At 36.4% G+C, this 15,151-nt stretch overlaps 1 protein-coding gene across 1 annotated transcript; it reads left to right on the top strand.

Moving 5' to 3' along the window:
* Window positions 1–9,462: 9,462 nt before the first annotated feature.
* On the top strand, window positions 9,463–14,986 carry LOC108822901 (probable serine/threonine protein kinase IRE4). Its single transcript, XM_018596101.2, has 17 exons — window positions 9,463–9,819; window positions 9,921–10,015; window positions 10,089–10,262; window positions 10,342–11,427; window positions 11,671–11,843; window positions 11,934–12,174; window positions 12,260–12,352; window positions 12,437–12,577; window positions 12,655–12,747; window positions 12,832–13,024; window positions 13,088–13,173; window positions 13,456–13,544; window positions 13,704–13,755; window positions 13,880–13,936; window positions 14,069–14,197; window positions 14,298–14,372; window positions 14,556–14,986. Exons 1-17 carry the CDS (start codon window positions 9,633–9,635, stop codon window positions 14,652–14,654), a joined length of 3,063 nt encoding a protein of 1,020 aa, XP_018451603.2. The 5' UTR covers window positions 9,463–9,632; the 3' UTR covers window positions 14,655–14,986.
* Window positions 14,987–15,151: the final 165 nt, after the last annotated feature.

Below are 15,151 nucleotides of genomic sequence, written 5' to 3'. Positions count from 1 at the left end.
ACCTCCTTAATATCTAACAATTACGTTCCCAAAGCGTTAATTGATCTCCCCTCTTCCTTTTGAATACTAAGTCTCAAGCTCTATACACTGAATCTGTTTGTTTACAGTAAAGCTTCTACACGTTCTTGAGGGTCAGTTCGTTCAATGTTCATCAACTGGATTCTTTTTAGTGTCCAGACTAGATGTCTCTACTGCTTAGTGTCTTTGACGAATATTCAGCTCTGGAATCTCCTTCATCCACCATGGAAGCCACCATCTCATTACAATCTCATTTCTCTTTTTTTTCGCAGCTTAGATCCTTCAGTATTCGAGTTAGCTCTACCACTACGATTGACGATGAGGCTTGTACTCAATAAGATTCTAGTAAGGAAGAGAGCATATTCCGTGATGCTTGATTTAAAAAATTTAAAGACATGTCAAAGCATTCAAAGACCTAAAAACAACAATAGTAAGCGAGCCACACATTTCAAAATAGAGCTTGACTTTCTAACATGTTAATTTGTTTTTGTTTAGTTATATAATTATTTACAGGATAACGTCAAGGTGCCTGAAGCAAGGGAAGCTTTTACCTGCAACACGTTCAAAAATGGAGCTTGACTTTCTAACCATGTACTCTTTTATGTTTTGTATGATTATTTTTACAGGACATATTTCTTGATCATAAAACTTGACTTTAATTCTAACCATTTTTAGTTTTTGTTTTGTGCTAAGATTATTCACATGACATGTTTGAAATCTTCTTGATATGTGTGTTAATATTGTATAAAACTATATGTAGTTCCAAAGACTGTCTTGAGTTCTCTACTGTGAAAGAGAATATTATAGAAAACTAAAAGTAAAGTGTAATCAGTATTAGTTCCATCAAGTATATATAATATTATTAGTCAAAAAAGTATATATAATATTTGATATTTAACAAAACATAATAACCCTTGTTTTTTCTGTTTATTTTATGACTCATTTTATTTGTTAAGTTAATGGTATTGCTTAAAATAATATAGCTCGCAGTGAATCCTTAATAGAACTACAAGGATTCAAAACTTCATAAAACACACACTACAAGAAAACATCGTGATTCTGACGGAAATTTTCGTCGGTATCTCCTCGGAATAACGGTATTTCAAGGACATACCGACGAAAAACGTCATCGGAAAAATTTGGTCGGAAAGTCCAGACTCCTCGGAATTTCTTCAGAAATTTCCGAGGAAATTATGAGAACACTAATTTCCGACGAAATTCCGAAGAACGTTTTTGAAGACTATTTCATCGATATTTTCTCAGATATGTCCGATAGAATATTCCTCGGAAAAGCGTCGGTATGTTTCCAAGGACATTTCGAGGACAACGGCCCTCGGAAATTTCCGACCAATAATTTTCTCGGAATTTTCCGAGGGAACTTTTCCTCGGAAATTTCCGAGGGACGGTGTCCTCGATAATGTCCTCGGAAGCATACCGACGCTTTTCCGAGGAAGTGTATCCCTCGGAATATTCCGACGACCGTTTCCTCGGAATATTCCGAGGGATACACTTCCTCGGAATTTTCCCAAATTTTTTTTTAAAAAAATTGTAAATTAATTTGTTTTTAATTGGAATTAGAAAATATAAAATTAGAATTAGAATTGAAAGAAAACATATTAGATAATATTCAAAGTTGTACAAATTAAAATAAAACATTCAGAGTTTTTGAAAAAAAAAAATAAACTACGGGAACTACTCGTTCGGGTACATCCTCTTCATCATCTCCATCATTCTCTCGTTCTGCCTCCTCGTTTCCTCCCATCCCGCCTGTTGATCTGCCATCCTGGTCTCCAACGCAGCAATGCGGTCATCCCTGTCCTTCAATTGATCCATAAAAACTGGATCAACTGAGGACGATGGTGCACAAGGAGGAACCGACTGGGATCGACAACTGGTACAACCTCTGCATGCCATCTCATTGGTTGCGCTGTGCGTTCCGACTGGTACAACCTCTGCAATCTTTCCATCAGAGGCAAATACCACATCCTTTTATATGGCACTGGAACTCTTCCACTCGTATCTTTATAACGAGCCTTCCCACAAAATTTGCATGTAACCCGCTGTTCATCAGCCCTCCAATAAATCATGCAGTTATCGCTGCATACATCTATTACCTGATACGATAAACCAAGACCAGCTACCAGTTTCTGAACCTCGTAGTATGAACCAGGGGCTACATTATCCTCAGGTAGAATACCTTTTACAAAATCATCAATCGCATCCACACAGTCTTCAGCCAAATTATAATCTGTTTTAATGCCCATCAGTCTTGTTGCAGATGATAAAGCTGAATGACCATCTCTGCATCCTTCATACAAGGGTTGCTTTCCAGCATCCAACATATCATAAAATCTCCTAGCTTGTGCATTGGGTAAATCTTCCCCTCTAAAATGATCATTTACCATCTGCTCAGTAACTACACCATAATCTACATCAGTTCTAATTGGTTCTTCTAACCTAACCGCAGGCTGAGGTTCGCTAGTACTACCATATTCATAATCAGTTTCCCCATAATGATACCAAATTTTGTAACTCCGTGTAAACCCATTCAAATATAGATGAGTCCAAACATCCCACTCTATAATAACCTTTCTATTTTTACAATTAGAGCAATGACATCTTAACTTACCTGTTTCTGCTTCCGGTTGTCGCTGAACTATCCCCATGAATTCGTTTATACCTCGTTGGTATTCTTCTGTAAGCAATCTCGTGTTCGGATCCAAATGAGGTCGATCGATCCAAGAACGATAATAATTTGAAGAAGACATCTTTTTTTTCAATCTAATTCGTGAGTAAATATAGTATGTGAGAGGATGAAGAAATGGAGTGAATGGAGAGGATGAGGGGTGCTCGTATTTATAGATGAGAAGCTGCCGACATTACCGAGGTAATTCCGATGGAATTCCAACGGGAATGGCTCCTTCCTCGGAATTTCCTCGGTAATTTGAAAATTCCCCAACGACTCTCTAACGGCTATAATATATCCTCAGATTTTCGTCGGTTTTTTTCCGAGGAACATTGTTTCCTCAGTATTTCATAAAAAAATACCGACGAAATTTTCGTTCCTCGGAATTCCGTCGGTATATTCCGAGGAAATTCCGAGAAGACTCAAATTTTGAGTTTCCTCGGAATTTCTTCTAAAATCTCTCGGAATATTCCGAGGATCTCATTTTCTGTCGGAATGTCCGTCAGAATCGCCATGTTTTCTTGTAGTGACATGTCTTCCTCATGATTACAAACTCTAATTAGATTTCCACAATCACCAACATAACTTATGTACATTTGTGCGGTGAAATAGATTCGAAAAACATCTTACAACTCCAAAACTAGCATAAAATGTTAGCCTAAAACTCCAAGATTACAAAAACATATTTCAGCTCTAAAACAAGATAAAACAATTTCCAATTATTATTGACTGATTAGTAACATGCCAGTGCGATTTTATTTGCAACAAAAATGTATATATATATATAAATGATTGCTCCTCTTTATCTAGTAAGTTCATACAATTTTCTCAATGGTGACCAACAATTGTGCCAAAAAGTGTGTTGCGCCGTTTCCCATTACGATCTGGCTACGCTCAGACTCCCTATCGCTTATCAAAGCGATAGATTCGATCACCAAGCCGATGAATCTCTACGGGATCTTATCGGACATCGAATCGCTATCTCTCTGTTTCAATTTCTGTTGTTTCTCGTTTGTGTCTCGAGACTGTAATGGGCCAGCGGACAGCTTAGCCAAGGCTTGCTTGTTTCACTCTTGTACTACTTGGGCCTGAGGCCTCTTTCTTTTCAATCTAATTTTAAGTGTTCAAAAAAAAAAAAAAATGGATCTTCTTCCACACCCTTGAAACCTTTTTGCCTTCTTAGAGTTCGATTAATAGAGCATTAACATAAGCATTATGCTAGTTATTATCCAATTAACACTTATTACAAAAGCATTTAGAATAACATTTATAAGATGCTAATGCTCTCCAAATATTCTTTACTCAATGTTCTCATATGGAATTTTTGGTAGAGCATTTTCAGTTAGAATATATAAATTTTTTAAAATAATTATATAATTAATGAATTTTGATTTAAAATATAAAATTACGTTCATAATAAATATTATTTTAAAAAAATAAAAGTTGTGATTAAATATTTTTAACATTTTAAAACGAACAATATTTCACATTTAAAATATAATATAATTTATATAATTAGACATATCATTCATTATTTTAATAAAAAATAAAATAATATATATTTGAATATTAAAAATAAACATATCTATATTATTTAGAAATAAGTAATTATATGTCATATATTGTCTATATTAATTTTATGATAATAATATTATATAAATCTGCACTGCTCTACTAATAAATAAATAATGATAATTTATATATAATTATGTTATTTTATTTAATAATTTAAAAAATTATTTTAAATCCAAAAAATAAATTTATATCTTAAAATAAATTTACATTTATTTTTAATATAGTAACATTTCACATGTAAAATTTAATTTATATAATTAAATAAGATTCATCATTTTAACAACAAATATATTATTAATATATACTATAATTTAATATATATTATTTTAAAAATAAATATATTATATACTAACTTTTATGATAATTTTAAAACTGTATATTGCTACTACTCTACCAATTACATTATTAAAATTTTTAATAAGAGCATATAGTTTTTGAGGTATACTGCTTTTAAACATATTGTTATTGTTTCTTCATCAGTTGTACCAATCAAAACCTTATTAACTGACCATAAAGATTTCTTCCCTAGCAGCATTTTCTTAATCCAGTTTGTCGGAGAGATGGTACTCCATAGATAATTCGCCACGCAAGTTGCAACAGTTCATTTTGCTTGCTTAAGAGAAAGAATTCACACCCACACCTTCTTCTATCTTTTGTGTACAAACCTCTCACCAGGAAACAACAAGAAAGCTGAACACAGTTTTTCTATCTTTTATACAACTTGAGGCAATCGATATGCAGTGATCTGTATATTGACCACACTCAAGATCACTTACCTGAGTAGTTGTAACCGTCCTGCCAAGGAGGGATAACACCATGTCCAAGCTTTGAACTTGCACCTAATATGTCCCATTAGCAGATCATAATCTGTTTTTTCATCCTTTTAGTTAGTAAATATAGTACCAAATATATCACTGGTAACTCACCCATTACTAAGTTGGAAGGTTTTTGTATTTTTTTCTTAGGAACCAGCTTGTCAATGCTTATCTTCAGACCTGAGAAAACTAAAAACTCATAAAAGATCAGAAGAATCCTTTCAATGGATATTCTCTACCATCCACAAATACGATAAGATCATAAACAAAGCAGAAGTGTATTAAAATGAAACCAATCCTTCAGTCTTCAACCGCTTTGTCGATCAACCGCGATAAAACATTCATACAGATTACAAATAGGTAAGGACACAACCCTGTCGTAATCCACTTTTGCTCTGAAACTTAAACTAAGAATGAAGTTGTCGTAATGCACAATCTGATCCAGATATGTACTTCTCAAGGAAATTTAAATTTGTGAGCGTGTTCAATAAGAAATACATTGAACAAAATTGAAGGCTTTAGAGATGTTGATTTTGGTCACATTAGAAGAAACATCCTCCTTATGTTAGTCTTTCCCTATTTCAGTGGCACACTGACTGATTTGGGCTAATGAACTTTGAAGTATCTTCTCTAACTAATTTACAAATATTTTCTAGAACACTTTGTACAAAATGCTGCACTATGAAATTTGTCTATAATCTTTCTTAGTTTTTGCCTTTAACTTCTTCGAAATTAGAACTAATATTTTTGAGTTCTCCTCTTTTAGAAACCTTTTTACAAAGAAAGATTGAATGACAACAGTGTAATCTTTACCAACAATAGACCATGAGACCTTGAGAAATTTAGAGATGAATCTGTCTGCACCCGGAGATTTATCATTTGGCATATTAAACATGACCTTTCACTCACGTCATGAGCAAGGTAGCCACAATCTTTTTCCTCGCATGTGATATCCAATTATCCATAAGAACATTTTTAGTCGTTGTTTGATGTTACTAAGACATTTTCTTGATAATTATTACTGAGACTTTAACGACCACACAAACTGATATCTCTTATTATTATTAGTGAGTGCAGTTTGTCAACAATTAGAAATATTTTTCTGCTGTCCATTGGAATATTTTTCTGCAATTCAATTATGAACTCGGTTCAAAGAGAAAACTAGCTTCTTGTGCATTTCTTAAAACTTCGAATTAATGTATATACTCTACCTTTGGGATTGTTTCAATTTGTTCTTTGGACACGGCCTTTTAAGCTTCAAACAATATATGAACTTGACAATAAAGCATACATAGTTTAGTTTCTACAATTTTGTAAAATATCATGCGGTTGTCTGTTTTATAAAGAATTAAAGACTAGATCTTTTTATATACCTCTTTTGGATTTGGTGTGTTGGGTTGTAGGTGGACGGATTGAATTTAAATGTATAATATAAAGAATTATGGTAAGATGATTTTTTCTGAAAACATATATAATGAGACTGATCATGTAGGAATTGTTGCAAATATTGGTCTAAATAAATTATTATTGTAAAAGAGGATCCTCCACCCCCGGAAACTATTGCACATCACCATATCTACACATAGTTTGTCCATCATCCTATATCCCCCAAACTGAAAGTTTCAAACCTTGTTTCGAACTTTATATTTAGGTGTAACAAGGGTTGAAACTTTCAGTTTGGGGGAAATAGGATGATGGGCAAACTCTGTGTGAATATGATGATATACAATAGTTCTGGGGGAAAATAGATCGTTACCCATGTAAAAGAAAAGATAACAAAGCGAGGACCCAAACAACTAATTATAATATATGATGTTATTTTCTTAACCACCAAATTATATACTTGATCTTTCGTTTTAAGATTTTGGAAATTTTTTGATATCAGTGTAACTTAAAACATATACTGTTTTGAGTGTTCAGAAAATACGCATCTTACTGGAAGAAGAACTCCAGGTTGGCAGTCAGATGTTTTTGCTTGAATTGAAATTTGCAGAAATGTTATTTCCTTATTCATTTTGAATGTATACAGTAGCATTATATGGTAGCTACAGTTTCTATTGAGTTAAATTTTGCGACTATTTATTTCTAAACTCTTGTATTGTTATTCTATCGAGTTTTTTTTTGTGTTCGAGATGACTCATTAAAATCTTAATCTTTAATGGGCTTATTTCCAAATAAACAAAAGATAAGAGATAATTAGATTTTTGTGAGATGTTAGAAAGAGATATGAAGAGAAATGGAAAGAGAAGAAATGCTTTGGTTAGAGAATTAGGGGGGGGGGGGAGGGGGAGGTTATATATGTATATAGAAATAAATTCTCCATTTTTTAATCATGGATGTAAGTTTTTTAAAAGATCTACTTTACAAAAAAATATGGACATTTACAAAAGGACAAACGAAATAGAATTAAATACAAAAAGATTTCTCATAAGCAAATAGACCATTTAACCAAAATGGGTAGAGATGGCAATTGGGTTCTCCCGTCCCGTCCCGTCCCGTCCCGAACCGCTGCGGGTTCGACTTCTGGCGGTACACGGCGGGCCTGTCCTGCGCGGGATGCGGTCCTCAAACTAGCTGCCCAATCCCGTACCGCGAAATATGCAGGCCTTCGCGGGCTTTCCCGCGGGATATCAAATATTACATTGCTTATTTTTACATGCACAAACAAACATAGACATGAATTGATTTTTATCTTGCACATGATCGAGTATACTCTTACAAGATCAATACATTAAGCTTTTACAAAAAAAATGTATTTATTATCATTTATGATGGTTTGAAGAAGCTCTACCAGTGCAGATCAGAGGCTCTTGGGAGACCGGAAGCATCATCGACACTGAAACCACCATCAGTGGAGTTCCATAGTGTCTAATCTCTCTCTCTCTCTCTCTCTCTCTCTCTCTCTCTCTCTCTCTCTCTCTCTCTCTCTCTCTCTCTCTCTCACTCTCTCTCTCTCTCTCTCTCTCTCTCTCTCTCTCTCTCTCTCTCTCTCTCTCTCTCTCTCTCTCTCATGTGAAAGCATAAATGGAGACTTAGGATTGTCGCAAAATCCCGCGGTTTAACCCATCCCACTTTCGACCCGTCCTATTTTGAGCCCATCCCGCTTTGAACCCGTCCCGTTTTGAGCCCGTCCCGCGAGGTCCGCAATTTTGCGGGCCTATCAAATGGAAGCCCAATCCCGCCCCGCAGCAAGCCTTTACGGGCTAGGCCCGCGGTCCAGGTCTTTGATTGCCATCCCTAAAAATGGGTCACCCGAAACAGCATAGGATTGGGTCCTATTTTGAGAGGTTACACTGCTTTCTATTAGGCTGGATGGATGGTTAGAAGAGCTATTTTCCCCTTTCATGGACCAAAATGAAATAGAAGATAATGCAACTCTAACTTCCGAAGAGACATATCTTAATGCGGGCCAAGCAAGTGACCTATTAACAGCACCAACTAAATCTTTAGCATTCAAGGCAAACACCACTTTAGAGACCTTTAAATGAACCATGCTCTCCACTGTCCATAGAAGACTTTAAACATTGGCATCATGAAGGTTGTTAACAAACAAAAAAGGCCTATGCTGTGTAAAAGACAGGTTCCCTGATCATTACGGTGAACCCAAGATGCTCCTAAGTGTTTATGTTTGGACCAAGAGAATCTAGTGTTACATTTGTTCCGGTTGGAAGCAGGAGGAATCCAATACTCATGATGTTTCAAGATGATTCTGAGATGGTTTCTAATTCATCAGTTACTTAAGCTAAGTTCCAGAGATTGACATCGACTTTCTGAAAAATATCAGATGCTATGAACCTTTTCAAAATGTTAACTCATATTTATTTACGTAGTAAGTTCTGAGTATATTATCTTCGTGTTTTTTTAACTTTTAACATCGAAAATGATTTATATATTTTGTCATCATCAAAATTGTTTTTTCTCAGCCCTTTCCCAAAAAAGTGTCTTTTTCTCGCAAATCACATAACTTTGATAATCTTTATCTATGAAGCTGTCGTGTTCTGTGTATTCTTGGACCTTTTGTATAAGTTACCCACTCTGATTTTTAATTCACTAAAAACATTAAAGTGACAAAATGGGTAATAAAACATTAATGTTTTTTGTCAAAAAGAAAAAAAAAACATTATAGTGACCGAAATGGGTAAATCTCGATCATTTTCACAAAAAAGCCACATGTAGTTTGGGAAGAATCGGACATGATCCATTATGTTCAAGCCTATTGGTTAAAATATGGTAAAAATATACTTTATAGAAAAAATACAATATAATTAATAAATTGTTTTGAAATTTGAAAAGGTAAACACATTAAAAAAAATCATTAAACTGAACGAGAGATTACAACCGCGAGTGAGTCGTTGATCCTATAACCAACCAAACACCACATTTGCACTCTCTAATAAGCTCTTACCAAAACCATGAATCTTTCTTCTCCTTCTCATTCTCATTCTCTCTCATCGCCGTCCTCGTTTCCCGGGAGAAGCCATATATAGCCCTTTTAGAGGTCTTTCAATTAGGGGTTTTCCTCACCATCCTCCCTGTTTATGGCGGCAGAGAATCGTAAGGATCGAGGCGTTTCGTCTGAAGTCTCGATTCCTTCCGGTTTGAACCGGATCAAGACCCGGTTAGCTCCCAGACCCGATGAATCCGCCTTCGTCACCGTTCCTCCTCCTCCTTTTAATAACCGTATTGCTCCTCGTCAACATGGCAAAACCACTTCTTCCAAGCAAGGTTTTCATTTCTGTTATGATCATTTCAAACTTGCCTCCAAAGAAACCAAACTGAATAGGTTTCTTGATTCTTGATTCTTGATTCTTGATTCTTGATTTCAGAGCATAAAGGAAAGAAGTTGTCTAGGTGGCTTGCTTCTTATAAACCCAAGTACTCTGTGAACCTTCACAAAGATTATGGTTGCTCAACTAGTGAGGTAAAGAAATTGGTTTTGATTTGTGCATCATTGGGGTTTTGATACTAACTGTGACCTTGCTTTTTGGTGGCAGGATGCCAAATCTAAAGTCAAGAACTCTCGTTGTAAAGAGGAGGAAAGGATGGTCAAACTATCTGAGACTAACAAGGTGCCAGCAATAGGTATAAAGAGCTTTTCACATGAGTTAGGGCCACGTGGCGGTGTTCAAGCTTCTCACCCTCGTCCACACAGCTACAACGATCTCAAGGTGATGCTTTTATATTTTGATTTGTTTGGTTTTGTCTTAAAATTATTGAGTTTTGGAGATGAAAATTGGTTATATTCAGGAACTTTTGGGCTCACTTCACTCAAGATTTGATGTAGCAAAGGAGATTGTGGATAAGAAGCTGGATGACTTTGTTATAGATGTGGAAGAGAATATGGAGAAAATGGATTCATCATGCCCTGAAGATCGAGAGATGGCAGAGGAGTTACTTAAGTTGGCTCAGACCTGTATAGAGATGACATCTGCTCAGCTTCGTGCTACTTGTGAAGCTATTGTCCAAGACTTAACTAAGAAGATGAAACAGTGTCAAGCAGGACTTGTGAAGTGGTTTGTCTCTCAGTTGCTCTTTATACTGACTCATTGTACAAGAGTCGTCATGTTCCAGAAGGAGACTGAGCCAATTGATGAGAACTCCTTCCGGAAATTTAAGGAGTGTTTGGAAAACATCCCTTCTCTGGAAACACATTGGGTTTCCAATTCTAGAGTTGATGATTCTGGAAAAGGGTTGAAGAAACAGGACAAGGAGTCTTTGGAGCCAGAGGCAACTCTAGGCAATGATGCTGCTAGAGAAGGTTATGGAGCTTCTAAAGAGGAGAAGATGCCAAATGAGCCTGGGAAAGAGTTAGGTGGATGGGATTCTGTAATCTGCAGAATATGCGAGGAAGAAGTTACTCTCTCCCATCTGGAACCACACTCTTACATATGTGCATACGCAGATAAATGTGAGATAAACTGTTTGGATGTAGATGAGCGCCTTTTGAAACTAGAAGAGATACTGGAACAGATCATTGATTCAAGGAGTTCAAATTCTTTTCCTCAAGCCGGTGGCGGCGGCCTGGAAAACTCGGTCGTGCAGAAATCTGGGGTTGCATCTGAAGGTTGTTCTCCTAAGGTGAATGAATGGCGGAACAAAGGTGTGGAGGGAATGTTTGAGGATCTGCATGAGATGGATACTGCCTTCATAGACGAGTCTAATACATTTCCTATTAACTTGAAGAGCCATGTAGGGGCTAAATTTTGCCATCATGGCACTTCATCATCAACTGGTAGCATCACCTCAGTATCTTCAACGAATACCCCCAGAACAAGTCACTTTGACTCTTATTGGCTGGAGCGGCATAGTCCAGAGCAAGAGGATCTTCAACTGGTTAGTTTTCTGGTCTCACTATGTATTTGAATCAGGTTGCTTTTCTGTCTTTCTTATATATTTCAACCAATAGAAAAATAAATAGAAGAATTTTATTAATAAATTTTGCATTGAAATCATAAAATGAAGCTTATTTTGAAACGAAAATTTTCTCCTACAACAACAATTAATTTGAAACGGAGGGAATATTTATTTAGGTCCTATCCTGATGAGTTTTGGGAATACTTTTTTCTCATCTTGCAGATGATGGACCTTTCTGATATTGCACGCTGTGGAGCAAGCACTGATCTCTCGAAAGAGGGTTCCTGTGACTATTTGCTTGCCTGCATGCAGGACATACAAGCTGTATTGAAGCAGAGCAAGCTCAAAGCACTTGTTATAGATACCTTTGGAGGGAGGATCGAGAAACTTCTCTGGTAAAATTCACTGTGTTATAAATTTCTACCCCTATCTGCAGCGATAATTATATTTTATATAAGTATATTAATTTCTGATCGTACCTGCAGCGAGAAATATATGTATGCATGTGATTTGATTGCTGATAAAAGTTCAACGGGCAATGTAAAAGATAGTGAAAGTGTCTCGGAGCATGCATCGCAAGGTTCAGCAATGACTACTCCCCACTTTGCGCAGAAAGAAAGGACAAGCATCGATGACTTTGAGATCATCAAACCAATTAGCAGAGGTGCCTTTGGTAAAGTCTTTCTTGCACGTAAAAGAACAACAGGGGACTTTTTTGCAATCAAGGTAGATGCAACAGGGGACATTGGTATTTGTTAAACTATTTGGAGTCAGCTTATCCGTGTGCTAATCTTATGTTGCTAAAATACAGATACTCAAGAAGCTGGACATGATAAGGAAAAACGACTTCGAACGGATATTGGAAGAGCGAAATATACTAATAACAGTCAGATACCCTTTTGTGGTAAAACATTTTCACTTCTTTGCTACTGTCCAACCATAATAACTCTTCCCAAAGGCTGAACACCTGGTCTTATTATTAATGCAGGTTCGATTTTTTTATTCATTCACCTGCAGTGATAACCTCTACTTGGTAATGGAATATCTCAATGGTGGTGATCTATACTCTCTGCTCCAGAAAGTTGGTTGTCTTGATGATGACATTGCTCGTATATACATCGCTGAACTGGTTAGTTGAAAGGCTTCAAACGCATAGAATAACTAAGTTTGTGGGGTTCTTAAAGAAACAGTTATTATTTATTTCAGGTTCTTGCATTGGAATACCTCCATTCTCTAAATATAGTGCACAGAGATATAAAGCCTGATAACCTTTTAATTGCCCATGATGGACACATCAAGGTCTGTTATCTATCCTCTGCGATTGTTGAATTTAAATTGTTCTGCTGTTTTAACCATCTAACTTATTATAATCTTTGTCACCAGCTGACAGACTTTGGGCTGTCAAAGATCGGTCTTATAAACAACACAATTGATTTATCTGGGCCTGAGTCAGACGCATCTCCAAGAAAAAGTTCTCGTCATTTTCAGAAGAGCAAAGAAGAAGAGAGGATTCGTCATTCAGCTGTTGGGACACCTGACTACTTGGCGCCGGAGATTCTTCTGGGAACTGAACATGGTCTGCATACAACCTTAAACGTAGGCCAAGAAATTATATTTACCTTTTTTAATGTGTGTGCAGGTTATGCTGCTGATTGGTGGTCTGTGGGAATCATCTTGTTTGAACTGATAACCGGAATTCCACCATTTACAGCAGCCCGCCCTGAGGTGCCTACAACATCTTAAACTTACTGACTAGAGTGTATTTCTGGAGCTGCCAGCAATTTTTAAAGTCATAAAATCTTAGTAAAGTATCATAGTCATATGTTCACTATAGTCCAATGTTCCTCAGGCATCTTATGCACTTATCTGATTGAACGAACCATATAGTAGCTATGTATTTCTGTCTAAGCAAAGAACTCTCTGAATAGTTCATTTGTTACCAGCTATATTGAGATGAGTTCTACAAATATTTTACCAGGCTCAAACTTTTCTAATTATGCTGTGCAGATTATATTTGACAACATCCTCAACGGAAAAATGCCCTGGCCTGATGTGCCTGGTCAAATGTCATACGAAGCTCAGGATCTGATTAACAGGTATGTTTTGTCTTGACTGAGACCCCGACTTTTCTGCAGTCTTATTCACGTTACTCTTTAGTATATTTCGAGCTGATTTTTTGGCTTTATGGTGGTCTTTGTTAAGGATATATTACTGGTTTCTCCGTATTCAAATAGACTCATTTTCTTTCGATATAGGTTTCTTGTCCATGAGCCGGAAAAGCGACTGGGGGCGAATGGGGCTGCAGAGGTATTCAACTACTTTTCCCTTTACTTTTTATTAAAGCAGCAGAACTGAAAAACCACATGCTACAGCAGAAGGATGCTGTTGTTTACTTAAATTATGCTTTAACATTTTCTGGTCACATTTCCAGGTTAAGTCACATCCCTTCTTTCGAGGTGTTGACTGGGAAAATCTTGCTATGCAAAAGGTAAGAACATGACTCCCCACCTGTTTTGCTATCAAGACAGATTTGTTAGACAAATTATGCTAGTAAATCATTGTTAGTCGCCTGATGAAGAGATGAGAAAAACACAAGTCTTATAATCTTTCTTTTTGGCAGGCTGCCTTTGTACCACAGCCTGAGAATATACATGACACCAGCTATTTTGTATCACGGTTCGGTGAAAAGAGTTGCAGTGATTCTGATACTGACAAGGAAAGTGAATCATATCCAAACTCAGGAGACGAGGTAAACATCTAGAAAACTCTGCATCCCTTTTTCTCTCCAAGTACTTTCACTTGCAAACATCGGATCTAAAGCGTATCCTGGTTTCGTGCGTTTTTTTTAGTTGGATGAATGCACCAACCTGGCCGACTTTGATTCTCCACCTTACTATCTCTCCTTCATAAACTTTTCTTTCAAGGTAAAATCTCTGCTCTCACACTAAAACGAATCTCAGTTTACATTTAGTTGACGTTGTTGGGTAGTCTTGGGAACCTTAGTATAGATTAATAACTATAGAAATAAGTAAGTTGAGGATTATATTATTCTGTCTTGGGATTATTTATTATCAAACTATAAGATAATGATAAATATTATGTTGCAGAATTTGTCACAGTTGGCTTCGATCAATCATGATGTGTTATTGCAAAAGGATCCAACCAAAGGAGGAGGAGCCTCACCTTTTAATGGCCATGGAACGTAGAGCTTTGGTACAATCGTCAAAGCGGGCTTTAGTCAGCGGGTTGGTCTGGTTTGCATCTGCTTTGACGTTTGTAGCTGCTGCTGCTGCAACTACTCTCCCTTTTTTTCTATGCGAGTTCGTTACCTTAATGGTTTAGGGTAACTGTTTATGCAGTTTTGTCATAAAATCATTTGGAATGGTTTCAAATGCAAATCTCAAAGCTAATTAATAGTGTGGCAACAAAAACTGGCATACCCGCCCACAGCACATATCTATTAGATACACATTTGTATTATTAGATTGGTGTATATTTGAGGGTGATGAAATAAAAGAGAGTTTTTGGTTACTGAAAATTATGGGATCCCACTTCTCTAACACTTTTCTGTCACGCAGTCAATGACAGAAGCCTCTTTAGAGGAAAATTCATAGTGTCGAGTTAAATAATGTGTAAAAATCGCACAACTGCTTAAACCGATTCGGACATGGAATTCAAGGAGTGAATGAATAAAATTTTAGTA

The sequence above is a fragment of the Raphanus sativus genome, chromosome 8, assembly GCF_000801105.2.
Source record: "Raphanus sativus cultivar WK10039 chromosome 8, ASM80110v3, whole genome shotgun sequence".
In the NCBI taxonomy this organism is placed as follows: domain Eukaryota; kingdom Viridiplantae; phylum Streptophyta; class Magnoliopsida; order Brassicales; family Brassicaceae; genus Raphanus; species Raphanus sativus.
Note: the sequence above shows the minus strand (reverse complement) of the source record. Positions and strands in the feature narration are given on the sequence as shown.

Coding starts and splice junctions, on each gene's coding strand:
- LOC108822901 (XM_018596101.2), top strand. CDS start 9,633: ATGGCGGCAGAGAATCGTAAGGATCGAGGCGTTTCGTCTGAAGTCTCG. Junction 12,578..12,654: donor GTATATACATCGCTGAACTG/GTTAGTTGAAAG, acceptor TATTTATTTCAG/GTTCTTGCATTGGAATACCT. Junction 14,373..14,555: donor TCATAAACTTTTCTTTCAAG/GTAAAATCTCTG, acceptor ATTATGTTGCAG/AATTTGTCACAGTTGGCTTC.